Raw genomic sequence first — 23,512 nt, forward strand, 5'->3', positions numbered from 1 at the left:
TTTTGCTTGTTCAATTGCCATTCTCCCTTGACACCTTTGATCCCCAAGCTGCTGCTGTTAACAGGATAGTGTATCACTGGTAATCACCTGTGTTTTGCTACCTGCTTGGTAAATCCTTGAAACAGTCATCCATGAAAAGCATAGTAAGTAGAGCTGTTTGGGAGATTCAAGAACCAATACACCTGGGACCAGATCAAGCCATGTTTCATTTCACTAAAATCACTAATTTTGCCCATTCCAATTCTTAATTAAAAACTGATGCTAGAAACTCTGGTCTGCCTGGTTTATACTGCACACTGCTATCATGTGATGCATTGGAAAATATAATTTGTGTGAAGGTGTATAACCTGAATAAACAGCTTTGCACTAATTGCCATGGCATGGAAGTTATCCGCACTATCATGGATATCAATGAGAAGTAAATTGCATACTATTATTTTTAAGAATACAGACTGTGAGCTGGGGTGAGCCAGCTGATTCAACAAGAAGCTAAACTGAACTCAAATAATTAATTGACATGAAATCTGTAGTTAGTGCAGCCCTTGATGGTGAAGTGATTAAATTTATTCATTCATGCGTGTATTTTTCAACAGAGATGATTTCAATAGAGTGATGTAGAGTTGGAAACAATTGGGAACAGTGCAACACAACTTCCCTTAGTAAAGCAATATGTACAATGTGTTTATATGAAGTGAATGTGCTATTTATTAATATGCTAGACCTTTGTAGGATCCTTTTACTGCAGATAACACCTGTTCCTAGCATTGGATTCATCTGCTATATAAATCTATTTCTAGACCATTTATTTGTGCTCTCCATAGCCCTGTTTTGAGTCCTTACCAGTGAATCCCGGCAGGTATAGTGCACCATCCAGCTTTCCTTGATTACTGCGCTGCTCTTCCTCTTGGTCTGTCTTACTGACTGCACAACCCGCATCAGAGGGATGTTGTTGCTGAAACAGGGGCTGCATGGCAAGATCCAGGATTATAAATTTGTAATATTACTTTCATTTGCAGAACAGCATGACAGATTTATGCTGTGAAAACATGCAGATATTTAAAAAGTATTGTAATTTACACAAACATGAATGACCCCTTGAAAGTGCATGTTTTTTGAGTACATGTTCCTAATTAGGATAGTAGCATGTTAATTTGTAAAACAGCAGGATGTGATGTTTACAGGTGAATAGTTTTTATATAGTTCCATACAGATGTTATTCCAATGTGGAGTAAAAAAAAAGAAATGCACATTTGTTGTAATTCTGTGGACAATCACATTACATTGTACAATAGGCCTCTGTGGAATCCTGGTACTGAAAACCCCAACTTTTAAAACTGTACAGTGCCAGCATTTTGTTGTTTTTTTTTTTCTGGCAGTAGATGATATTCTTCAAGTACCTCACACTTTTTTGTTTATTAGCATAAATGGAATACCAAGGGGACCATTCTCTTTGATGTAACATGCCTATTACATCTAAGCTGAATAACCCGGTGGCACCCGCACTGCCAATTGTAATGATTTGCAGAATGTAGTGTAGCAAAAAGTCACACGTGTTTGTGGGATCAGGGAACCAAGCAGTTGTGAGATGGGTGTGGGGAGGTATCTGTTATTTGCTTCAGTACTGTTTTGGTTCTGGTACTGATGATCAAAAGCTGGTATCGATTCCGAAGTGAAAATTTTATCACTGATCCAGCACTACTGTACACAATGCACAGTTGTTGTGAAAGTACATTGTAGGTCAAGGGTGGAAACGTGCCAATGCAGGACATTGCAGCATCCATACAATGTCGCCAAGCATTATTACTTTCTAGCAAGCACCTAAGTGATATCCCCACCCAAGTTCATCTCTTGACTTTAGCTGTCAATCCACTGCAGCCAGGCAGCCTGTGAATGGCTCATCATCAGTTCCTTCCACTCATGTGCAATTCTAGTATACATAAACTAGTTAGTATGATTAACGATGGGAAAGTGGGGTACATAACCAAATCACGTTATATTCCTGAAGAAGCCTATCATTTGACTTTGACACAAGTCACAAGATTCTTTATTAAGAATTTAGCCTAGCATCCAAATATTCCATCAAAGCCTATTTCTCTGCTCTATACAACAAAAAAAGAAGAACAAGAATCTTACAAATACAAAGTTTTTCCACCTTCTAACATTATAGCAGTGCCAAATACTGTGGTCCATTTCTAAAACTGGACTCCATCAGGCCAGTCCCAGACACCTTGACACTTCTGTTTCATGTTGTTATGGATAATATTAACAAGGTAAGTTAAACTCTCTAATACTTGTGTACATTGGCTAGCAATGAGTCTCTGTAAAAACCTTGCATGCAGTAATAAAAACTGGTGTTGACATTATTTAACCATGGGGCACCTCTCTTAACACAGTTTTTTTTCAGAGAGGCATTGGCAAACTGACGGGATTCTCAAGTCCAGATGACAAGTAGGAACTCTTCCCTACCCCCATCCAATCCTTCACCTAAGTTAGAATGTGGTTAGATGTTAAGGCTGGTGCTGAGAAATTGTACACTAGATGGCTCATTTTCTGCAGGTCATCCCAATGAGTAAAAGAAACATACTATCTCTGGATAGTATTTCAGTTCACAAAAAGCGTGTTAAAGAGTTGTTATTTTGGATATTTCCTTACCCAAGAAAATCATTATGGGGTACTGATAATGATTCTTCATCTACCGGGCAGTCACTTTCTTGGTTATCCTGTAAAACACCCTCCACTGACAATTCCAGAGCTTCCTCTGTCTTCAAGCTAAGGCAGGAGATCATTTCAACATCTAATATAGATCAAGACAGAAACATTTTATTTACTATTGTCATAAATTTATATATATTTATTTATAAAGGACTTTGTTTTTGCAGGTGATTTAGAAAGAAGAGAGAGAGAGAGGGCTATTTTAATGTTTATTTTATTTTTGTTTGGTAATTTAGTCTATCCAATTTTATGAACATTTTTCAATGAGTATAAAATTACATTTTTAGGATCATCAGCTAAAATACTCTTGTCAGTCAAGAAAGCACATACCTTGATCATTTGAGGAACTCCTCTCACCAACACAGTTGTTAGGAACTCTCTGCTGACATCTCCTGTGACAGTTGAACTTGCAGTCTGGTAGAAACATAAAAATTATAGAGGAGGAACCAGCTTCACTCACAGGAAATGCATGACTGTCTTAACAGTTTAGAAAATAATAAGCAACTATTTAAATACATTTATGTTAGGTAAAACGGCCAGTGGAGTCTTTTTACATCATCTTGCCCCAGGAGATTTGTTTTTAAATGTTGCCCCTTTTCATCTGACCATAGCATCAGGCTTATTAGAGACCCAAAAAGTAACCTACTGTACAGTATATATAAAGACTATACTTTTTCTATTACTTGTATATCTTTTATGTACGTGCATGTTAATTTATTTACTATTTTGGGTATGTCATTTATTCATTCCTATTCTTTTTCGTTATCTATTTTAATTTGTTTTTTCCTTGCAAGTTTTTCTTTAATATCTTGTAAAACACTTTGAGCTATATTCTTTGTATGCTGTAGAAATAAATGTCATTGTCACCACTTTTGATATCTTAAATACTAATCCAAAATTTCAGTATCTATTCAGTAAGTGTGAAATCATTCTAAAACTGCAATATAAACTACATACTGCTTTCTCTCATTGCTAAATCTTTATCTTTAAAACTGCTTTCTTGACATTTACCTCATGGGAGTGTCAATTAGTAAATTTGTAAAAATTGTAAAACTTGTAAAAACTGCTCTTGATTTGTTGCAAATGTCATAATTTTATGGGTTATTCTTCCCCAAATAAGAACTCTTTGCTTGCTTATTTATCTACCCATCTATCTATCTATTCATTAACTGCATCCACTTTTTCCTTTTTGTGGCAGCACAAAGCCAGAGTCACTTCCTGGAGCATCGAGTAGAGAGCAAGAACTCCATTGAAATCTGGTTATAACCTTATAATAAAATGGTTATTAATACAGATTTTATTAAATAAGGTTTTCAGTGCAAAAATCATATAATTGTTACACATGTGCAGTAAGATAATGTAAGCCAACCATTTTCAATATGACAGTGCATAATTTCTAAGTAACTAGACTTTTTCTTTCATGAGACATGAGCTTAACATACAGTATATTGTATAAAATTCTATCAGACATCCCTATAATTTTCCATTTGGTTATTTTAATGTCTGTTTTTGTAAATGATGACTGTGAGTCTGTAGCATGCTAAATAAAATGTGTGAGTAAACCCTGCAACCAATTTGTATGCCGTTCAAAGTGAAATCTTTTCTTCTGAAACACATTAGCAGCTGACAATGCAAAATGTAAGTATAAAATGGTATTAAACTTTGTTTAAAAATGCAAATAATACTGATTCTGTATATAGTTTGGTAAAAGCTAATGGTCAATGCCATTTAAACTGACAATACTTAAAGATGTAGGGTTTTAAATATTTATATTAACTCGATAATTTACCTCCTTAAAATGTCATCAAACATAATTTTGGTGTTTTTCAATAAATATTTTTTAGACAATGAGGGTATGTCTCCCTAGTACATTTATCCAATATATTGTGCAGTACATCTCTTTTTTTGGCTCTAGGTTCTTCATTCATTTAATGTGGAGATATACTCTTGAGTGTAATGAAAAAAGGTCACCATACTATGATATTTGTTCTGTTAAAAAGCCCCTTCTAGGTGGTCTATACCAACATTCATATAAAATATCAAAAGTTAAATAAAAATCAAGTAGTTTCATTGGACTAAATCATCATAATCATCATCATTGGTTAGATGCTTGTTGCTGCTGGTATTAGACAGAGCTTGTGCAGGCAAGAACAAGTTTCCTCTATGACTCCTGATCTTGTGCTTCTTGTATGATTTCAGTCGGTGATGGTTTAATATCATGATTGATGGTATTGGTGATGTGCTGTACATATTTTGTTTTCAAGTGACTGACTTTAGGCATTCCCAATCTCACGGATGATTCGTTTGGGGCATAATTTCTTATGAGTTCTTCAGGGCTTCATTGGAGCATGTACAACAACAAAAATGAATTGCTGTTAGGAATAAAACAAAAGTAAATCTGAAGAAAGAAAAAAAAGGAACAAATGCTACCTCCTTCACTAGAGCTAACTTACCTTGCTGTCAGATGGGATTTACCCACTAGAGTGAGTGAGCAGGGGTTCAAATGTAATGCAACAGCAACTAATTAAACCATACGTAGGCTTTGGTCCTGGGTTAATACTAGAATAAGGGGTTTACCTAAATTCAGTGCTACTAGGCTATATGTTTTTTTCCTCATTCTATGCTACATACAAGTCTTTTCTGCCCCTGGAAAAAATGTGGCTTTCACAGTGCTCCATAGAAGAACCTAATACCCATTTCTGTCCAGATTTCAATAATGATAATTCCTGCTGCAACACGTTATTAAGATATATTCTTTATTATCTCAGCACCTGTAATTACCCCAGAAACCCTGTCCTTTCATCTAAGGTAAAAACAAAGGGAGCTGTTGTCTGATGCTAGTCTGTCATTGATTTCACTCCAACAATTGATCATGTGACTCCCTGCATCACTGTGCTTCTTTAATAGTCTGAATGAGATCATACAGACCAGTTTTTGTAGTGACTTTACCTCGACACTGCAGACCCTGTCTGAACAGTCCCTTGAGTAAGCGATGGCAGAACTGACAGACTGTAGGCCTTTTGTAGGTGTGGATCTGGAAGGTGTGGGGAACTTCAATGCTAACTTGCCGTCTGTGATCCACCCAGATAGTGTGCCCTGTCCATGAAGGCTGTTGTAAAGACACGTTTGACTTCAGCATACTGATCTGTGGGAGGAGAAATAAATGTCAGTTGCAATTATTCATCCTTGCTGTTCTAAGCATCATAATGACTTTACAATTAGCCACAACAAAGCAGCTTTACACAGTCAGTTCATTTTGCAGGTATTTTTTTCATTATTTTATAGCATTGTTATCACCACTTGAATAAAAATATTTTCTTTTAGGCCATTTAATCTGAGATCAGGTGTTTTGGTTTACTGATAAATGTACACAATGGGAAAATAGCAATATAACTGTTAAAAATAGCAATATAACTTTAATTTTTTTCATTACCTCGTCAAGACTGCCCCCTGTCTGGCTGGATAGGGATGACGCTCTAGGACGACTCATGGGAAATAAGGAGATGCTGGAACCACATCTTCTCTTGGCCTGGCTGCAGTTATTAGGAATTTTAAATGTGCAGCGCTTATGGAAGTCCAAACCACACCCTGACAAAAAAGAAGGCAGTAACAAAAATGGAAAACATTATTATAATAAAATTAGAAATTCAACAGATACTGTTATAGTAAAGATTCAAGTCAGAAGCTCTGTGTGATGCACAATTTAGACCCCAACCCTCTGTTCAGAAGGTACAGTGTACACTTTACACAAGGCACAAACAGAAATTTATAGTCCATTACCTTCACATTTTAATCCTTGTCGTACCAGTCCCCACAGCATTTCACCACAGTGATGGCAGAATGTTGGTGTGCGATATGAGTGGACAGCTAAAATATGGGGGCGTAAATGAAGGCTGGCTAAAGAAGAGGACCCTAAAAAAAAAAAAAAAAATTTGTTGAAGATTTAAATATTTTATGTGATCAAAAGTGCGATATATTGGAATGTTTTTTTGAACCGGTTTCAAACTAATTTTATTTGGAAGAAAACAACAATGAAATACAAAAGATTCATAGTTTGAATATACAGTTCCTAAGTGTAAGTTGCTGATATTTTGCCTTCAGAACAGGGGATATACTAACCAAAATGGTAGAAGCATAGCAAAAAGACAGAAGGGACAGCAGTCCTCGTAGACTTCCAATTACCTGGTGGTGAGTATCAATGCTTATCAAATTGCTTTGTTTCATCTTGCATTTGTAAACATACCTATTTTTTTCACATTGCATCCATTATTAAGTCACATAATGGCGACTTGCATATTTATTCTTAACCTAATAGCATGGTCTGCACATACTGCACAATGGCAATACTGTCATTGATTAAAAAGTCAATCACATGTGAAGAAAGGGGGGCATAAAGAAGTGGTCATTCATTATAGGCAGCATTGCCAAAACAATTATGCAGAAAACACTGCATTAATTTTAAAATATTTTCATAGAAGAGAAATTACTGCTATGTTGTCTAAAATAGCAATTCGGTATTTATAAACCACTTATTGATGTAATACTTTTTTATACTAGAAGTATAGATCATTACAGTTTAAAGAAACTTTTTTAAAATTCTCTGATTTGCAGTATAAGTTAGCATTTAACAGACAATAATATTCAGAATATGTCTTCAAATATGTTCCTAACCTGACAGAATAACTTCTATCAAATCCCCATCTTGGATTATATCATTTCCCATCAGCCTTTGCAGGATATTCTCAGAGTCTAGGTGATGTCGAAACAACAAGATCTTGTCAGACAGTCCCAAAGCTGCATACTCTGGAGCCTAGGAAAATTTTTCAAAACAGACATTTCATTAAGAAGGTAAATTTTAATTTGAGATAAATTAAGTAATAAACATTTTTGTGTTTTGTTTGGGGAAGTCATTCTGTAATATGTCAATATAATAATTTTGTTTCCAATATTCTCCACTTTTGCTCTTAATGTTTTGCTTTTAAAAACAAACAAAAAAAAACAGGCACAAAAAAACTTCACTTTACTGTGGATGTAAATTACTGAAGTGCATTTAGCTTGGCTGTTTCTAGTGACACCATTTCCTAAAATCTGTAAATTCTTCAAGCCAATTTTGAATTGTCAATCAGCAACACGAGTTTGTTGTCTTTCAGATGTTGGAATAGAACCTATGAGGATATGGGGAGAATGCAAGCAGTTAACCAGGATTATGTTAGGGGTTATGAAGTTATTTGGCTGAAGTGGACTACTGCTGCTTCGCAGTAAGGAGATTGTGTGTTTGCTTTCTGGGTCCTCCCTGCATGTAGAGCGTGTTAAGTAGTGAGAAAAGCACTGTATAAATTATAAAAAGAAAATATATAAAAAGAATTATTATTGTTACTATACAGCCTTGCGAGAGCAAGTCATAGCAAGTCAATGAATATACTGTTCATCTATCAAAAGTAGTGCAAAAAAAGAATATATTTCTGCTGTGGTGTAACTGACATGTACTGTAATAACAAGATACTTATCTAAATAGAAGTTTTTTAACCAGCAGTATCATTGAGTAATATGATACATGAAAGTACATGTTCACTCGGGATCAAGCTGCATTAAAGGAGCGCTGGAAATGACCACACCCCAAAATGGAATAAAAATAGAATAGTAGCATCATTCTCAAAATGCAGGCTTTGTATATTATGCTGTATGATTTAGATATTTAACAACAAAAAACACTACTTCTTGTTTCTGTGTCTTTTGTAATTTTATGTGTCTGCACATGAACAGTTCATTAAGGTCTGAAAGATAAACATACAGTAGGTAGCTAGATGAGCAGAATGGGTTCCTTTTATTAACAAAAAAATAAAAAGATGTGAGTTGGTGAGGGTACATCAACTTAGGTTTAAAATGACCTAATTGGAACATTTCACTGAGCTGTGTTAAACAAAAAAATAGCACAGGTTTAAAGATAAAAGGTATAGCTGCAGTACAAAGCAATAGCTCAAATTACCACAGAGGTTTTATCAAGGCTTTAACCACTAGAAGTGACAGAAAGCAGAAAAAATAGAAGCGTAAGGGAACAGAATGGAAATTTTTGATATAGCAACTTCACTGAGGTATCTGTAAGAGAGTTTTATCACACTGATCTCATTGGAGACAAGCAGCGACCATAATATCAAGGAAGAGATTCTTGTACAGTATATTGCTGTTCATTGTTTCTGCTGGTGTACTACTCCTGGTGCTCTGTGACAACATATATGGTATTGTTGAAGGACTTTTAATTTGTAGTTAACCTCTTAGATTCAAAACATACAAAACTAGTGTCATTACTGAAAACTTACTTTTGAACTTTTAACATATCGTTTTGGACAATATCCCAAATCCAAACTAATGAAAAGTGTAATGGGGCAACATCAAATAGACACCACTAAACAGAGTCGTGTCTATACAAATAATATATAAATAGCAGCATTAATAAATCATATTTTAGAAATGTTTTTATATCCAAATATATGCAAAAATAGAATGGGATAGAATGGGCATTGTGTGCAAAAAATTCCAAGGTAAGTTAGAAAAAAAAGAGAAGTAAAAAATTAATTAAGTTCATTACAGACTTGCCTGAGTGCCCTTCTTCATTGCTTGGTATAACAGAAAAGGGACTGACTTGACAAAAAAAGAAGACTGGCATGTAAATGCCACTGAGTATACAAGAATTTCATGGATGATGCCTTCTTCAAGCTAGTAATGGACCACATATCCAATATTTAAAAATGTTTTCATATTTGGTGTAGACACAGGTTAAATTGCTTAATGATAAATCTGTATAAATAATGTATACCAATGTTTATATAGGGGTTAAACAAGGCGAACAGCAATGTTTCACGTATATGAGAAACACATCTGACTAAATCAGTCAAAGCATGCATAGTTATAGAAACCAACAGGGGTAGCATTATTACCTGTTTTGTGGTTTTGTTGACTACCTGGGTTAATTTTAAATTGTTTCTGTTCAGGAAAAGAGACAAGCTTTATATAGTGGGTCTAAGTTTCAAATATGTATGTGTTTGTGGCCTAAATGAGATTATTAAAATATACACATAATGAGCTTGATGGGCTGAATTGACTGTTCTCATCAAAATAAATTTAATGTTCTAATTAACAAAAGGAATCACTCATCTTTTCCTTAAAGGAATGTTTCTTCACATGAAAAAAGGCTTGTTTCGCCACTCCACAGTTACAGTAGGCTGAAGATATGACACTTGACATACTAACCTATTGAAAGTAGAAACCAAACACATAAAATGCTTTAATACTATTAAAGAAAGTATACTTGCCTCAACCTTAGTCCAACAGTTATGCTTTGGCAATCTGAATACCATACTCTGACATTTTAGAGGTGACTGTCTAACACTAAATGATGACTTTTGATATACTCTAGCTTTATAGTAAATATATATTCAGTTATATACAAACTGAAGGAGAAAATTTTATAGATGAGTGAAGAACAGAGAAGGATAAGAATGTATAACATTTATTTAATCACTGGGGAAAACAGTCAAGCTACCAAAAACATGCATTAAATATGTTAATCTTTTAATGTTGTACCGTAATACAGATCAAACTGAGCACAATATGTGTGCTGTAGAAAATGTGGCAATACTACTTCTTCATGCTGCTGTTAGAACCTATTCAATTTTATTCATGGCATTAGAAAATGTACATCTTTATGACATTTGAGAGTGGCTTTGCATTAATTTCGGTGGCGGTGGAGTACAGTGTTTGCATGTAACATGAATACTATTGCTCAACTAATAACACTTATCAACGATCACATCAAGCCTAGTCTTGTTCCAAAAAAACAATAACTGAGTTTTGTGAGTTTTTACACCTTCTAAAATTAAAATTATTACTGCTTGCTTTAAATTTGGATGGCACAGTGGTTATGGCTGCAGCCTCACAGCTCCAGGAAAAAAAATGGGGTAATTACCATGTGAAATTGGCGCATTCTCCTCATTTTTTTGCATTTTCTCTAAATGCATTCTTTTCTTCCCATAACTGAAAAACATGCTGACTTAATAATAATTTGGAAATGGTCCAAGCGGTATGTGTGATTGGCATTTAACAAAGGGTTGACATCTGACTTGTAAGCAGTGTTGCCAGGATTAGTTGTGACTTCATTTAATCCTTTACTGGAAAAAAACAGGTTCAAAAACTTAATAGTAAATCTCTGATTTACTACTGTATTATTAACCAATTAAATCATTAAAATTCTGGTCATATTTTTATAATAATCTGATAAGCTTCCTCAAGAGCCTGCAGTTTATTGTACTTTAAACTTCTTTATTTCTCTGCCAGCCAGAGGACGTTGTGGTTTGATACTGACATCCTGTATATGCAGACACCGCTGCAGCACACATTTAGGTACATAGAGTCACACAATGTTACAGCAATTTGCAATCTGACATACACATAATATGAAAAATAAGACAAAAACAACATTCATCCAAATAATTCAGTCTTTTGTTGTTGTAATTGTTTTAGCAGATTTACATTTTTGCTCCAGAATATTGTCATCAGCTTTGTTGACCAATTCTGTACTATGGAAAAACAAAAACCTTTCATAATAATATGATAACTATGTGACCTAAACTTTCATGGTGCCATTTGTTCATTTATATTCTTAGTTTATTAGAAATCATTCACCCTGTATGTCATTACCACTTACACACATATACTATATGCAAACACAACCTTTTCAGTGTAAGGCTAACCAAATGGAAGATTGTGGTTTGCAAATAACAACGGAAACTACAGCGGAAGAAAGCCCCCATGGTGCACAAAGAAATCAAAAACAGTCTTCCCATGCATATATCATACTGAAAAAGTGGCTTTACCCAGAGTGAGTTGTTTACAGAGACCACTTAAAAATGCAAAAGGTGTGGTTATCTAAAAGTTTGCTTCTAATTTTTCATGTGTGAATGGTGACTGAACAAACAAAAAAGTTGCTTTTAGTATTATTTGACTACAGTAAATTAGTATATATTAAAACATCATTTTACTATATGTTTACATACAGCAGAATTATGAACTTAATATTAATGGTACTAATGTTAAATTTAATATTACATACTTAAGGAAAACGTTCACAAACTAAATATAAAATGTTATAGCTCTGCTAATACATACATGATCATTACAATATAATATAAATTCAGTCATTTTTTAATCCCATATTTTTGGAGAATTGAAGCCTATCCCAGATGCATCAGGTGCAAAGTAGAGACAAGATCCAGAATTGGATACCAATTCATACTAGGCTCAATGACACACACTTGAGGCAGCACCAGCTAAAAGTGGCCCTGCCCTTAATGTAAAGTGAATATGAATATGTATTAATACTCTTAAAATTCATATAACCTTCTAAACTATACCCTACTGATGGTTGTAAAGAAATACTACATCATCATTCACTGTTTACTATAGACTGTAAGTAAACTAATGCAGATACATGCAGTGAACATCTAAAATTCAAAATTAAATAACTTGTATCAGAGGTTCTCAGTCCTGGCCTTGGGTAATCATCTTGCTGAAGGGTTTTGCATTTACCAATATTGAAAAAACAAAGTCATACATAAGTAAAGTCTTCAGTGCTATAATAGCATTAGTTGTATGAAATTCTGGTGAAACTCACACAAATAAAATTAATGCATACTTACAGCATACTCTCCGACAGCCCACAAACACCAAATAGTACAAACACATTTTGAAATATTAATGTAATTGATGCATATAACCTTTAAGGTCAAGTATCATGTATCAAAGAAAATTAATGAAGGAATCTTAATATTATGCTTTTGATGCACATAAATTTTAAGGTCAAGTATCATGTATCTCAAAGAAAATTAATGAAGGAATCTTAATGTTATACTTTATGTGACCGTTTCACACCTCATATACTATTCAGAGAATTATCTTCTAGTGCACAGGTGTCAAACTTCAGGCCTGGTGGGCCGCAGTGGGTGCAGGTTTTCTTTCTAACCTTTTTCCTAATCAGTGTCCAGTTTTCACTGCTAATTTACTCCTTTCCCCTGTATTTTAATAGTCCTGTTTTTAAGGATTAAGTCCTCTGAGTTGATTCTTTTCTTCATTAAATAACAACCAAACAGAAATGAGGCATGAAATGAGCCAACAGATGAGCAGCTAAATTGGGGCTTCAAACTCCAACTAGTTTCTTAATGAGAAGCTGATTCTTGCTGTTAATTAAACCCGTTATTCAATTCCATGGCTTGTTGCTGCTCTCTTTTTGCCACAGCAGATATTTCCAAAACTGTTGATATTCTGTTTTTTTCTAAGAGCTCCTAAAATGTTTTGGTAACCTGAGGGATCAACCTTACTGAGACCTTCATCTTTATTTTCAGATTTTGTTTGATGGGTACAGGTGAGCTGGTCGTGTCCTGCTTGTTTTATGTCTCATTACTGTCTGGCTGCTAATTAAGGAAAAAACAACTAAGAGGCCCGAGCCAAGCTAATTAAAGCTAAGGCTAAAGTTAATTAGCATCAAAAACTGGTCACTAATTAAGAAGATGGTTAGAATGAAAACCTGGAGCCACTGCGGCCATCCAGGACTGGAGTTCGACACCCCTGTTCTAGTGAATGGTTTAGTCTGCATTACATTTTGCTACTTTACAGTATCCGGTATATATACATAATATTGTTAGTACAGTATAAATGAAATAATATGTAATTGATTGATAACAGAGTATAAGATCAATGCAAGATTTTTTTTAAACTTGTTTTAGAAACTTAAGACAGAAAGTACAGCCCCTAGGTAATTGGTATATGACCTAATTCTCTTTTACTTTCAGAACAAAGGCATAACTAAGCAGATAGCTTAAGGCAATATTATTATTCATGGTCCATCTGGAGTTTTGTGGCACTTTTGTCAAATGACTAAATTTACTGATATCTTAATTTCTCTTATATTACTACATTTGGCCTCATTTACTACCATAATGTTTCCTAAATAAGCAGTTATGGTAATATTAGTATTTACAAAATTAATGTTGCTTTAGATTTATTTACTGAATGTGTGATTATGACTGCTGCATGCTTTTGTATATTTTCTGTTACTCTTAATGCAATACAGCAGAGGAGTAAGAGCTGTGGTCTCAGAGCCCTCTGACACTGGTTTCAAATGCTACCTCAGACTTTGTCTATGTGGAACTGACATATTCTCCCTGTGTATGCCTGGATTTTTCTCCCTGGGCTGAATTGTGATTATCAGATCACCTTCTTATATGAGTTAGTGTGTGTGCCTGCATGACTACATCCTATGCTGAACTGGTGTCTCATTCAGGTTGTTTTCCTGATTTTGATGTTTCTTTGACAGGCTTTAACTGTCTACAGTTCTAATTTTGAATAAAAGTGACACTATTAGCACAATGACGGCTAATGGAATGTTCCATTCAAGTCTCATTGAACCTGTTATGAGGAGAATGCGAGACATCATGTTAATTTTTTAAAGGAGTTTCAGAAGGGTTGTCATAAAAATGGTAGTTTATATAGTAATAACAGAAATTTGCAGCCAAAATACACAGGGAAACACTAAACTGAAAGGCATAATTTCAAAGCGTAGTTGTATCAATAAATTAACTAAATACATCACAGAACTGGTCAAGAATAAGTCATTCTCTAAGTCTTTCCACAAAGTATAGGTGCTGCTTAATGTGCAATCATGGGGATGTCACGTGTCACACAGAGTGTGCATTACACAAATGTCAACATGTAATGTCCTGACAATCCAGAGTTCCAAAATAGTGTCATCCATGAAAACAAACTGACTGAATGGTACCATCTATGAAAAATAAAAGCAGCCAAAGACTATAAAATGACATCACCAAAATAACAGTAAAAATATGAAGAAGAAGTCATTTTATGCAATTTGAACCCATAGATCATTTAGCATCACTTCTTTTTTGTATTTTTTTCCCCCAAAGTAGTTACTCATAACTTGCAATTTGTCTTGCCTTTTTTTCAGTTGAAATTCCCGATTGTTTCTTGATTCTTTTCCTGGGTACTCCTTGGTACAGCTTTACAAGTTTCACCCCCTCCTGAAAATGTGCCCAGTAATATGTTCCTTTAATATTTAAAAAAATGGGTATTAATGGATTTTTTCAGGCACGATGCCGGTACAATCTTCACTTATTCTCCTTCTCGTAATTTTACTACATGACTCATAGTCATTTTATTGATTTAAAAAGTTAGCAACGATTGGAGAGGTTGCAGACATTTTGGTAACCAAATTATTTAGATTACACAGCTTCCTAGTGTCTATTGTGTTTAAAAGATGGTTTTAGGAAGAGGTTTTATGCTAAATTAGAGATTACATTGAATTTTACCAATATCACCAAGAAGCTAGTGGACAAATAGAAAGTGTTAGTCAAAATGTGGAAATATATTCACATTGTAATTGTAATGACTTCCAGACTAATAGAATAATCTTCCATTTGCTAAATGCTCTTGAAATGGTCTAAAATCTTGCTCCCTGTGATATTTGAGTTGGAATAAACTCCCAGTTTAAGCATTTAATTTTGAGCCTATCACTGCTCCTGGTATATTTGGTTGTTTAAAGAATTGTAAATCAGTTTTATCAGAGCATGTGGAAACTGTTGAAGGCAGAGGTAAACTAATTAGAAATTTTCTCAACATCATCATTTGTATCAGATTATTCAGCAAGTTTGATTGCATACTCAGTAAATCTACTTGAAGGTTCTGTCATGAAAGCTGGTTCCTAGATGTATTTTTCCTTCAGGGTAGTTACACAAATAGCTCTAGCAGTTTACAAGTAGGCTTTACGTTTACATGGTAAAGTGTGCAGACCTTTAATGTTTCTTAGTTTAGACCAGTTCGTAAACTAATCATTCATGCTGTCATGGTAGATCACAAACTCTAGTAAGAAAGTAAAAATCATACTGGACATGTGTTGTCTGGCATGTAGAGCACAATATTTTATCCACTGGGAAGACTGTGCTCCTGAAGATTGCTTCTGTTTCCTAGGTAAGGTCATCCATGTTTCATCATTATGGCATCAAATTAATCACACATTTCCTTGGAAACCTGGCAGGCGTGCCCGGATTCCACAGTTGAGGAGGTTTTGTGCTGTTTGGTTACGTCTATATTTAAATGATTATATATTATTTTACTTAAACATTTTCTACCATTTAATTGATGATGTCATCCTCACAACGCTGACACGGTATGGCGTGTGATGTCACATTGACCATATTAGTTAAAATCGGCATGCTGGTCATTTAGTGTCTTCTGTTTCTGTTTCTTTTTTTAAAAGTGGATTAATGTCCAATCGTAATTTATCATGTTGAACATTACATAGCTAGCAGCTTTAAATAAATCCATAATTTACTAGCAATTTACTGCAATTGCAAAGGAAACTGTATATCATAAAATATTATAATATGGGATCTCTTCTGGTAGCATAATTTTGGTCAGTTGTACAATTATCATTTTGTTTTGCAAATGTTATAAAAGGCAAAATCTTGGAGTACTTCTGAATGTAAAATATTTTACATTTGAAAGGAAATTGAAAGTCAAGGAACATAGAAAAGAGTATTTGAGTTAACAGAATAGTTTAATGAGGTAACAATATAGTATAGGAAATGAAGCACTGTGAGAAAAGTGATTGAGAAATTAAGAATGAGCATGCAGAAGAGACGTTGTAAGTCTTCAGTTAGAAGAGATCAATAAAAACGAATGAAATGTTACATTGAGAAATCATGCCTCAAGGGATATCTGTGCACTACACTATATCTTACAGTGCTTTTGGTGACTAGTTCTGCATCACTCATTCTCCCTGATGATGTATCCAAAATTTGTACATATAGATAAAAATCAAATATTTCAGTATTTGTTAACCTTGAAAATCCTGATCAGTAAAATGTATTTTATATAGTACACTTTCACATAGGGAACTTCATTCTCATTATATATACTGTACATGCAACATAGTCACTCTCGGACACTGGTTTTAAATATCAGCCTTCTAACTGTCAATGTGGATTTTGGATATTTTCTGAATGAGTGCACAGGTTTACCCAATGTGCACTATACTTTGTACTTGCTGCTGCTTGGTTGTGGCCCTACAGCTGTGTATTAGGCTTAGCAGCTTTCTAAAATAGAAGTTATTTTACAGTTGGAGAGCAATGTTAAATAACTTAAATGGTGGGTAGTCACCAGACCAAATGACTTACTTCAGTTGCAGCAACAGAAGTCAGGAAGTTCAGTTTTAGTTAGGGATTTGTCCCTAATTGGCAGATGAGTCTGAAAACATAAGTAGCTACTTTTGATTTAAATTGGCCAGAAACAAGTAATGGGTTGTCAATGTTTTCATAAAAGATCATATTTTAGGCTTATTAATATTTAAAAATTACAATTGTACATATGTGTTCATCAATTTTCTAGAACGATTTTAGAAAAAGTTCAAGTTTATTATGCTCCATATACAATGAAATTGTTACTTTCTGGTCTCTTCGGTATAATGATAGTAATAGAGTACCAACAAAAGACACACAAAATATAATTGTGGATTTAAGTCATATAAGGCAAAGGTAAGAAATAGTCCTGACCTGGAAGGCAGTCTATTATGAGACACACAATCACAGTGAATCACCAGTAATCTAAATATTTGACCGAAAGTCAAAACATGGAAAACAATTCCATAAAGAAATCGTCCCATCGGAGATTGACAGTCCGTGGGCAAGTGGACCTGTGTCTGGTGTATATCACTGTTGTAAAATAAATGGATAACTGACTGATGCATCTTAGTTATTATAAAAATATATATATTGCCCTTATTGTTTCCACATAGTGGTAAGATAAGTGTAAATAAAACCTTCTAAGCTTTTCTAAACAAAGAAAAGTTTTCATGTTGTAAAATACACAATAATCAACAGTATCATACCTTTTTTTCCAGAGCATCCACGATGTGTTTCTTTGCTGTGGAAAACGGAATTTGTGAGCGCGGAATTAATAGCACCTCGCGGAAAAGTCCTATCTGTACCTGGATAAGCGGCATCAAAGAAGGGGATGAAGGTGGACTTGGGGTGGTAACGTTTAAAGGAAGTTTGGCCATTCCAAAATTTGTGTCAGCTCCGGTTACAGCTTCTACCTGCTCCTGCTATTAGCATAGCGACTGTAAGCTTACATGCCACACTTAAAAATCACAACGTACATTCGTGTGATGCCTGCAAGTTGTATTAGTGACAGCGTATCGCTTCTGAAAACTACTGTCAGTGTAATCACTTAAAATAACGATGGTATACAGAGGTGCCGATCTATTATGACGCACTGGCTGTATTCGTATTTCAGTCTTTTTGTAAGTTTCTCGGCGATCGAGTCACTGGTATATAAACAGTCCTCAGCGACTTGGCAGACTTCCTTTCAGGGAGAGCAGCGGCTTGTTTTCAACCTTGCAAATTTAGAAATCTTTATATCCAGTTTGACCGTGTGTCTTTTTTAGACCAGATATTGTAATCCCTCATTTATACAGAAAAGTATTTTGGCCGCTCTGCGATCTTCCTTCGCTTTGACCATAAGCATCACGTTCCTGTTTCTAGAACTAGGCGTGAAAGAAAAAAAAAGACCCAAAGGAAACACAAAATTAAGTGTGACGCCTCCAAGGCGGCTTACTTCTTCAGTGTCTTAGGACCAATCACCTTGCCTATTAAAAAAACTTTTGAGTTTGAAAGCCAGTGAATTACTGTAAATATCATGCATAACAATACACAGGCACAGTTTATTGAGTAGATTTCTTTTGTCTCCCACAAATCCTATAAACTGCTTTTTCATAACGGCTGCTTATTATACAATTAAAATAATCTATTTTATTTAAACCCTTTATCCACACTGGTGATAAATTCTGTATCATGATTTACGGCAATTTGATTAGAAAGAATATTCTGGGAAAATATGACTTATAGTATATTTAAATATAGTTAAATAAATGCAGTGTACATAATTAGGTTAGATATTTAAAGGTTTGAAACATATCTTTGAAAGAATGAAATGCATTTAGACTAGTTGAGTGTGCCCCTACACAAAAAAACGCATTTACTTTTATCCGTGGATGTCATACAAGTAAACTGAGTAATATATATATTAAATGTACTGTATTTACATTAAATGAAAGCAATTTTCCTTAGCAAATATGCATTCTGATTTCATTACTCTACTTGAGACAATAGTTTACTGCAAGCTTTAGTAAACCACACTTCTACAATGCACAGTTTGTGAGCTTCCAGTTAAGTTAGCATGCATGCATCGAAGAAAAAGGAGTACCTGAAGAAATTCATTGGATGTGAGGAGAACATGAAAAATCTACACTGACAAAGGTATCTGGAAATTTGAGGCAGCAGAGCAAACCTGTGGGCCACCATGCTGCCCCTTAACAAATTTATAGAAAACCTATTAATGTCATTTTCCTTTTACCATTGTTGAACGCCTCATCCTCTTTTAACATCCATTTCCAAAAATTTCGAACATTACGGCTGTTTGTTCCAACAGCTCTGACTGGTATCTGATATGCCAAAATAATTGGTTCCGAGTCTTGATTTCAATGATGATGCAGGCGGAGTGTCCCATACTGTATGTTTCCGGGGCAGTTGTTCTGGAGTTTGAATGCTGCCAGTCTATAGGCCTCCACTTACTGTCATTTTATGTCTCATTGAAATAGTAAGTATGCCTGTTTCTGTGATCAAATTACAAACATTCATAAGTTCAGTAATTTTGTATTAAACATATTTGGTTAGTGAGCACATCAGCTGGATTGAAATGGTGTGCAGCCTGGGTGATTTTTATGTGTGAGAAAAGAGTGGTGGGGTCTCGGAAACCATTTTGAAGTGGAAAAAAAATGTGGGTGGTGGAGGCGTGACCTGGTTCCAGAACATCAGACAAAAGCCCTTTAGTAAAGAAGCGAGCTACTAAGCAGATAGGAAGTTTTGAATGGTACTTAAGTAGCTAGGGGTCCGTATGACCAGAACAATGAGGGGGCTATAATTACATGTAAATACTGTAGTTCCCAGTTCGGTTTCTTGTACTATTGCCTTATTCTCTGATCATTAGTTGTTAAATGAACAGCTAAGTGCAACCACTTCCTTGTTCTGCTGCGCCTTCTTCCCAAACTAAGTATTGGTTAACTACAATATGTGGCCTAAAATGACTGATCTGTTTTTTCAAAGACCACCTTCAAATTTTGTGTCCTATACACCGCAGCTATAGTACTACTCTGAAATACAGGTACAAGCTGTAATGACTCCAGAAAAAGTGGAAAGAAGGTGATATGCCCCATGCACTACCATAAAGACCTGTAGCATTTTACCATGACGCAAAAAATGTGACAGTCTCATAAAGGAGATGGTAGGGCAACATCACGCACACTGCAGCTGTGCTCACTTTTTAATGCCATGCTTGTGTCAGGACCGGCCTTCGCGCCTTTTCCTCTGACTTACTTGTTAATTGTGAACTAAAACACCTTTACATTTCCAGTTGTGTTAAACCTGGATAAGAAAACAAATTAGCTTCTATAACTAAGTTATATAAATGTTGGCAGGGATTCATTTTGCATTTTACTTTTGATTTAGTTTCAGAAATATGTAATTGTTTTAATGATTATTATTTATTCTTAAGAAATGCCTACTCATTTTATATTATGAATAAAAAATTCACACACTAGTAAAATTATTTTTATTTAATAAAACCAAACAGGGTGGTTTTGAAAGGGCTACTTAATTTTGCATTATGTTTTAAAATACAAGCAGTGTAACAGCACTACCAGTAAATATGCTTTTGTCAAATATCATGTAGGGGGTCTTCACATATTTATGTCGTCCACTGGAGAGGCTTGGAGTAATAAAGGTTGAGAATCACTACTGTAGATGACAGCAATAAATCATCAATTATAATTTCCTTCTGCCAAACCATTTTGAAAGAATGTCACCAAACACAGATATGTGTGTTCCCTGGATACCTGATAGACGAATGAGTTCAGAGATCTGTGTTAGTCCATATCTCTATACTCCTATTTAATACACAGGGTACAGGTATGCTATTTCTGAGTGCTTCAGTTTAAAAGAAAAGAAGCAGATACATTACTTTTTGCATGACAGGCAGCCAAGTAAATAAGGGCTTATAATCATATTTTTTGGAATCGTTCACCCATACTTTAATATAGTAACTAATAGATTATCATAACATTTCTTACAAAATTCTTCTGGTTTAATACAGAATATTGAGACCTGATTTATGGAACTTTTAATGTGTATTTGTACCTGAAAGAAGCTCTTACAGAGTGTAGAGATTTTAAGAAATACGTGGAGTTCATAACATTTTTGTTTACTTATATTTGTATATATTATTAGTTTATCATTATTTACTCTTTTAGTATTATGATATGATAATTATATTGATGATGCCATCACTTTACAATCTTCATAATTTTAGTTACTATGATATCATGCATTGCTAGAAAGTATGTCCTACAATGTATGCATGCATGTAATGTGATAAGAAGGGCACATGGATTAGGCAGCCATCTTATTTAAGATGAATTTTCAGTAGTTGTTTGCACTTTGCTTTGATATAGAAAAGAAAAAGAGCAATTTGAATAGAGAAATGTATTTTATCTGGCAAGTTCTTTTCAAGGGTTTTTGGCATGCATTTGTTCAGACTTCAAGCCTATCTGTTCCATTTGATGTGGGTGGTTATTTATTGTCCTCTTTTCTTTGACTTCAGCTTTGTCCTGACTAGATTTCCAGTTTTGCCCTAAGGTACCTCTTCCTCACTATGATTATTTTAAACTTTCTGGTCTGATATTTGTAAAAAGTTCAAAATGAATATAACACCATGAGTGCCTGCATTTTGTGACTGCTGTCTGGTGTATGACATCGGCTTGATTCCACTATGAAAAAGACAGACAGGGTGTACTGTGAAGTTTCTGGTCTCAGACCACGGTATGAAGAGGTTAGTGATAGACTCTATGCTTGTGGAAACAAAAGGAGAAAAACAAAAAATTTTTAGAATTAGTTCACTGGCTTTGAATATCTTTTTGTTCTAACCAAGTTTGGCTTGTCCTTGCAACATTCTGATATTTTATAGAAATGGCTGCTAGCCATGAGTAATATTTTCTTTTGCATTTTGTTTGGTTTTGTCTTGTTAGCATGGTGTAATAGGTTTATATGTTTAATATGCAACTGTGCTCTGTACAAAAAATATTTTATAAATCTGGTTCTTCTTACATGTACAGCTAACACAAGGCCAGATTTAGCACACAGATGCTATCATTTAGAACTGCTAGGCAAGCATTAGAAAACAAGAAAGGGACAACTACAAAAATGGGCATTGTACTATTTCTGTGTGACAGAGTCAGTATTGTTTGGAATGGCATGATTACCTAAGTGGGGGCCTGCACGTGGAGAAAGGGTATAAACCTTGGAACATTGCCCAGAACACCTTTCAAGCCGACGGATGGATGGGAGATACCGTGATCCGACATGGCAAAAATGGAAGACTGTATATATTGATGTCCCACTTCGGTGAAAAGTCTTGTCATGGCTTCTTCATCCGTTATGCCACGTAAATTGTCATTAAAGAAAGCTAAGTTATTTCTCCTATGTAATTTCTTACCGCCGTATCACTAAGCGAGGGGCATCGTCTTTTAATATCATATCTATATAGTTTTGTGTTATGTAACATGCCACAATTAAAAAAGAACTTATTCCAACCAGGGAGCTAGCACCCCCTGCTGGAAAGACATGGTGAAATATAAAAGAATCAAGTGCAATGACTCTAGTACAGTAATGACTTTGGTGACTCTTGTGCTTTACTCATAAAGGAAGACATTTTAAATTGTTTTTTGCTTTTTATATCATCTATGCAATAGGATATTTTGAATTGTTTCTATAGTAGTACTGCAAACATCATTCTAGTTGTGAAAACAATGTAAACAGTTATAATTTATCCAGTTCTTAAAAGTTGCCTTGGTTAATAATTGAATTCTTCAAATGCAATATCGCCAGTTACCAGAGAAAAATGAATCAGTCAATATATAGCACAGCTAATATTATCAGTAACCTTTCAGTTAGTTTTTGTTTCAGGTTTTTGTCTTGCGCAGCCCACAGCTTGAGTCAGGGGTATGATCGGGGAATTGGAAGGGGGATAAAATCAGCTATTGAAAGGGTTGCAAGTGTGTACTTTTTCGTGTTTTAAAATCTGACAATATAACTTATTGATCTGTCTTATTTCAGTTTTCTAAAATAATGAAGGCTATTACAAATAAACTAACTGTATTTGAATATTCAGATGTGTGTGCTGTCTTGGTAGAATTAAAGTGAATGAATGTTTAATTTTATTTTAGAAATCAGGACTATGTGTTTTTAGTCTTTGAAGTCAGTCACATAATTTATTTTAATCTTCTGTTTAATGTATCTAAGCCATTTTTCTTGTACGCTAAATATTCTTTTTTTATTAAAGTTATTAGATTGAAATAATACAGTACCTGTTTTTCTCTTTAACAGAATTATACTGAACTCTACTGGAGCTATAATTACATACATTGGATAAGTTGCATCCACTAAGCTTAGCTCCTGCTAAAGTAGAAGCTAACATGGCAGTTCAAAACACATACTGAATTGCAGTTCTTATTTTACATTATACAGTATGTTGCACTATAACTCTAAATTGGTCCATGATGAAAGAGTTTTCCTGCTGTGATCTCATTATCTTGCGACCTATGTTCAATTCGCATAGTCCAGTTCCT

General features: G+C 34.6%; 1 protein-coding gene across 1 annotated transcript in view; it reads right to left on the reverse strand.

Annotated features, from left to right (window-relative positions):
* Nucleotides 1-18,333, reverse strand: part of LOC120539286 (serine/threonine-protein kinase D3-like) — a 43,681-nt gene extending 25,348 nt beyond the window's left edge. The window contains exons 1-8 of the mRNA XM_039769213.1: nucleotides 17,663-18,333; nucleotides 7,384-7,522; nucleotides 6,493-6,624; nucleotides 6,146-6,300; nucleotides 5,662-5,857; nucleotides 3,043-3,126; nucleotides 2,653-2,794; nucleotides 841-964 (exon numbers count right to left, since the gene is read on the reverse strand). Coding sequence (XP_039625147.1) covers nucleotides 841-964; nucleotides 2,653-2,794; nucleotides 3,043-3,126; nucleotides 5,662-5,857; nucleotides 6,146-6,300; nucleotides 6,493-6,624; nucleotides 7,384-7,522; nucleotides 17,663-17,833 — 1,143 coding nt within the window. The 5' untranslated portion in view covers nucleotides 17,834-18,333. The remainder of the gene's footprint in view (nucleotides 1-840; nucleotides 965-2,652; nucleotides 2,795-3,042; nucleotides 3,127-5,661; nucleotides 5,858-6,145; nucleotides 6,301-6,492; nucleotides 6,625-7,383; nucleotides 7,523-17,662) is intronic.
* Nucleotides 18,334-23,512: the final 5,179 nt, after the last annotated feature.

This window comes from Polypterus senegalus, chromosome 11, assembly GCF_016835505.1.
Source record: "Polypterus senegalus isolate Bchr_013 chromosome 11, ASM1683550v1, whole genome shotgun sequence".
NCBI classification, from domain to species: Eukaryota; Metazoa; Chordata; class Cladistia; order Polypteriformes; family Polypteridae; genus Polypterus; species Polypterus senegalus.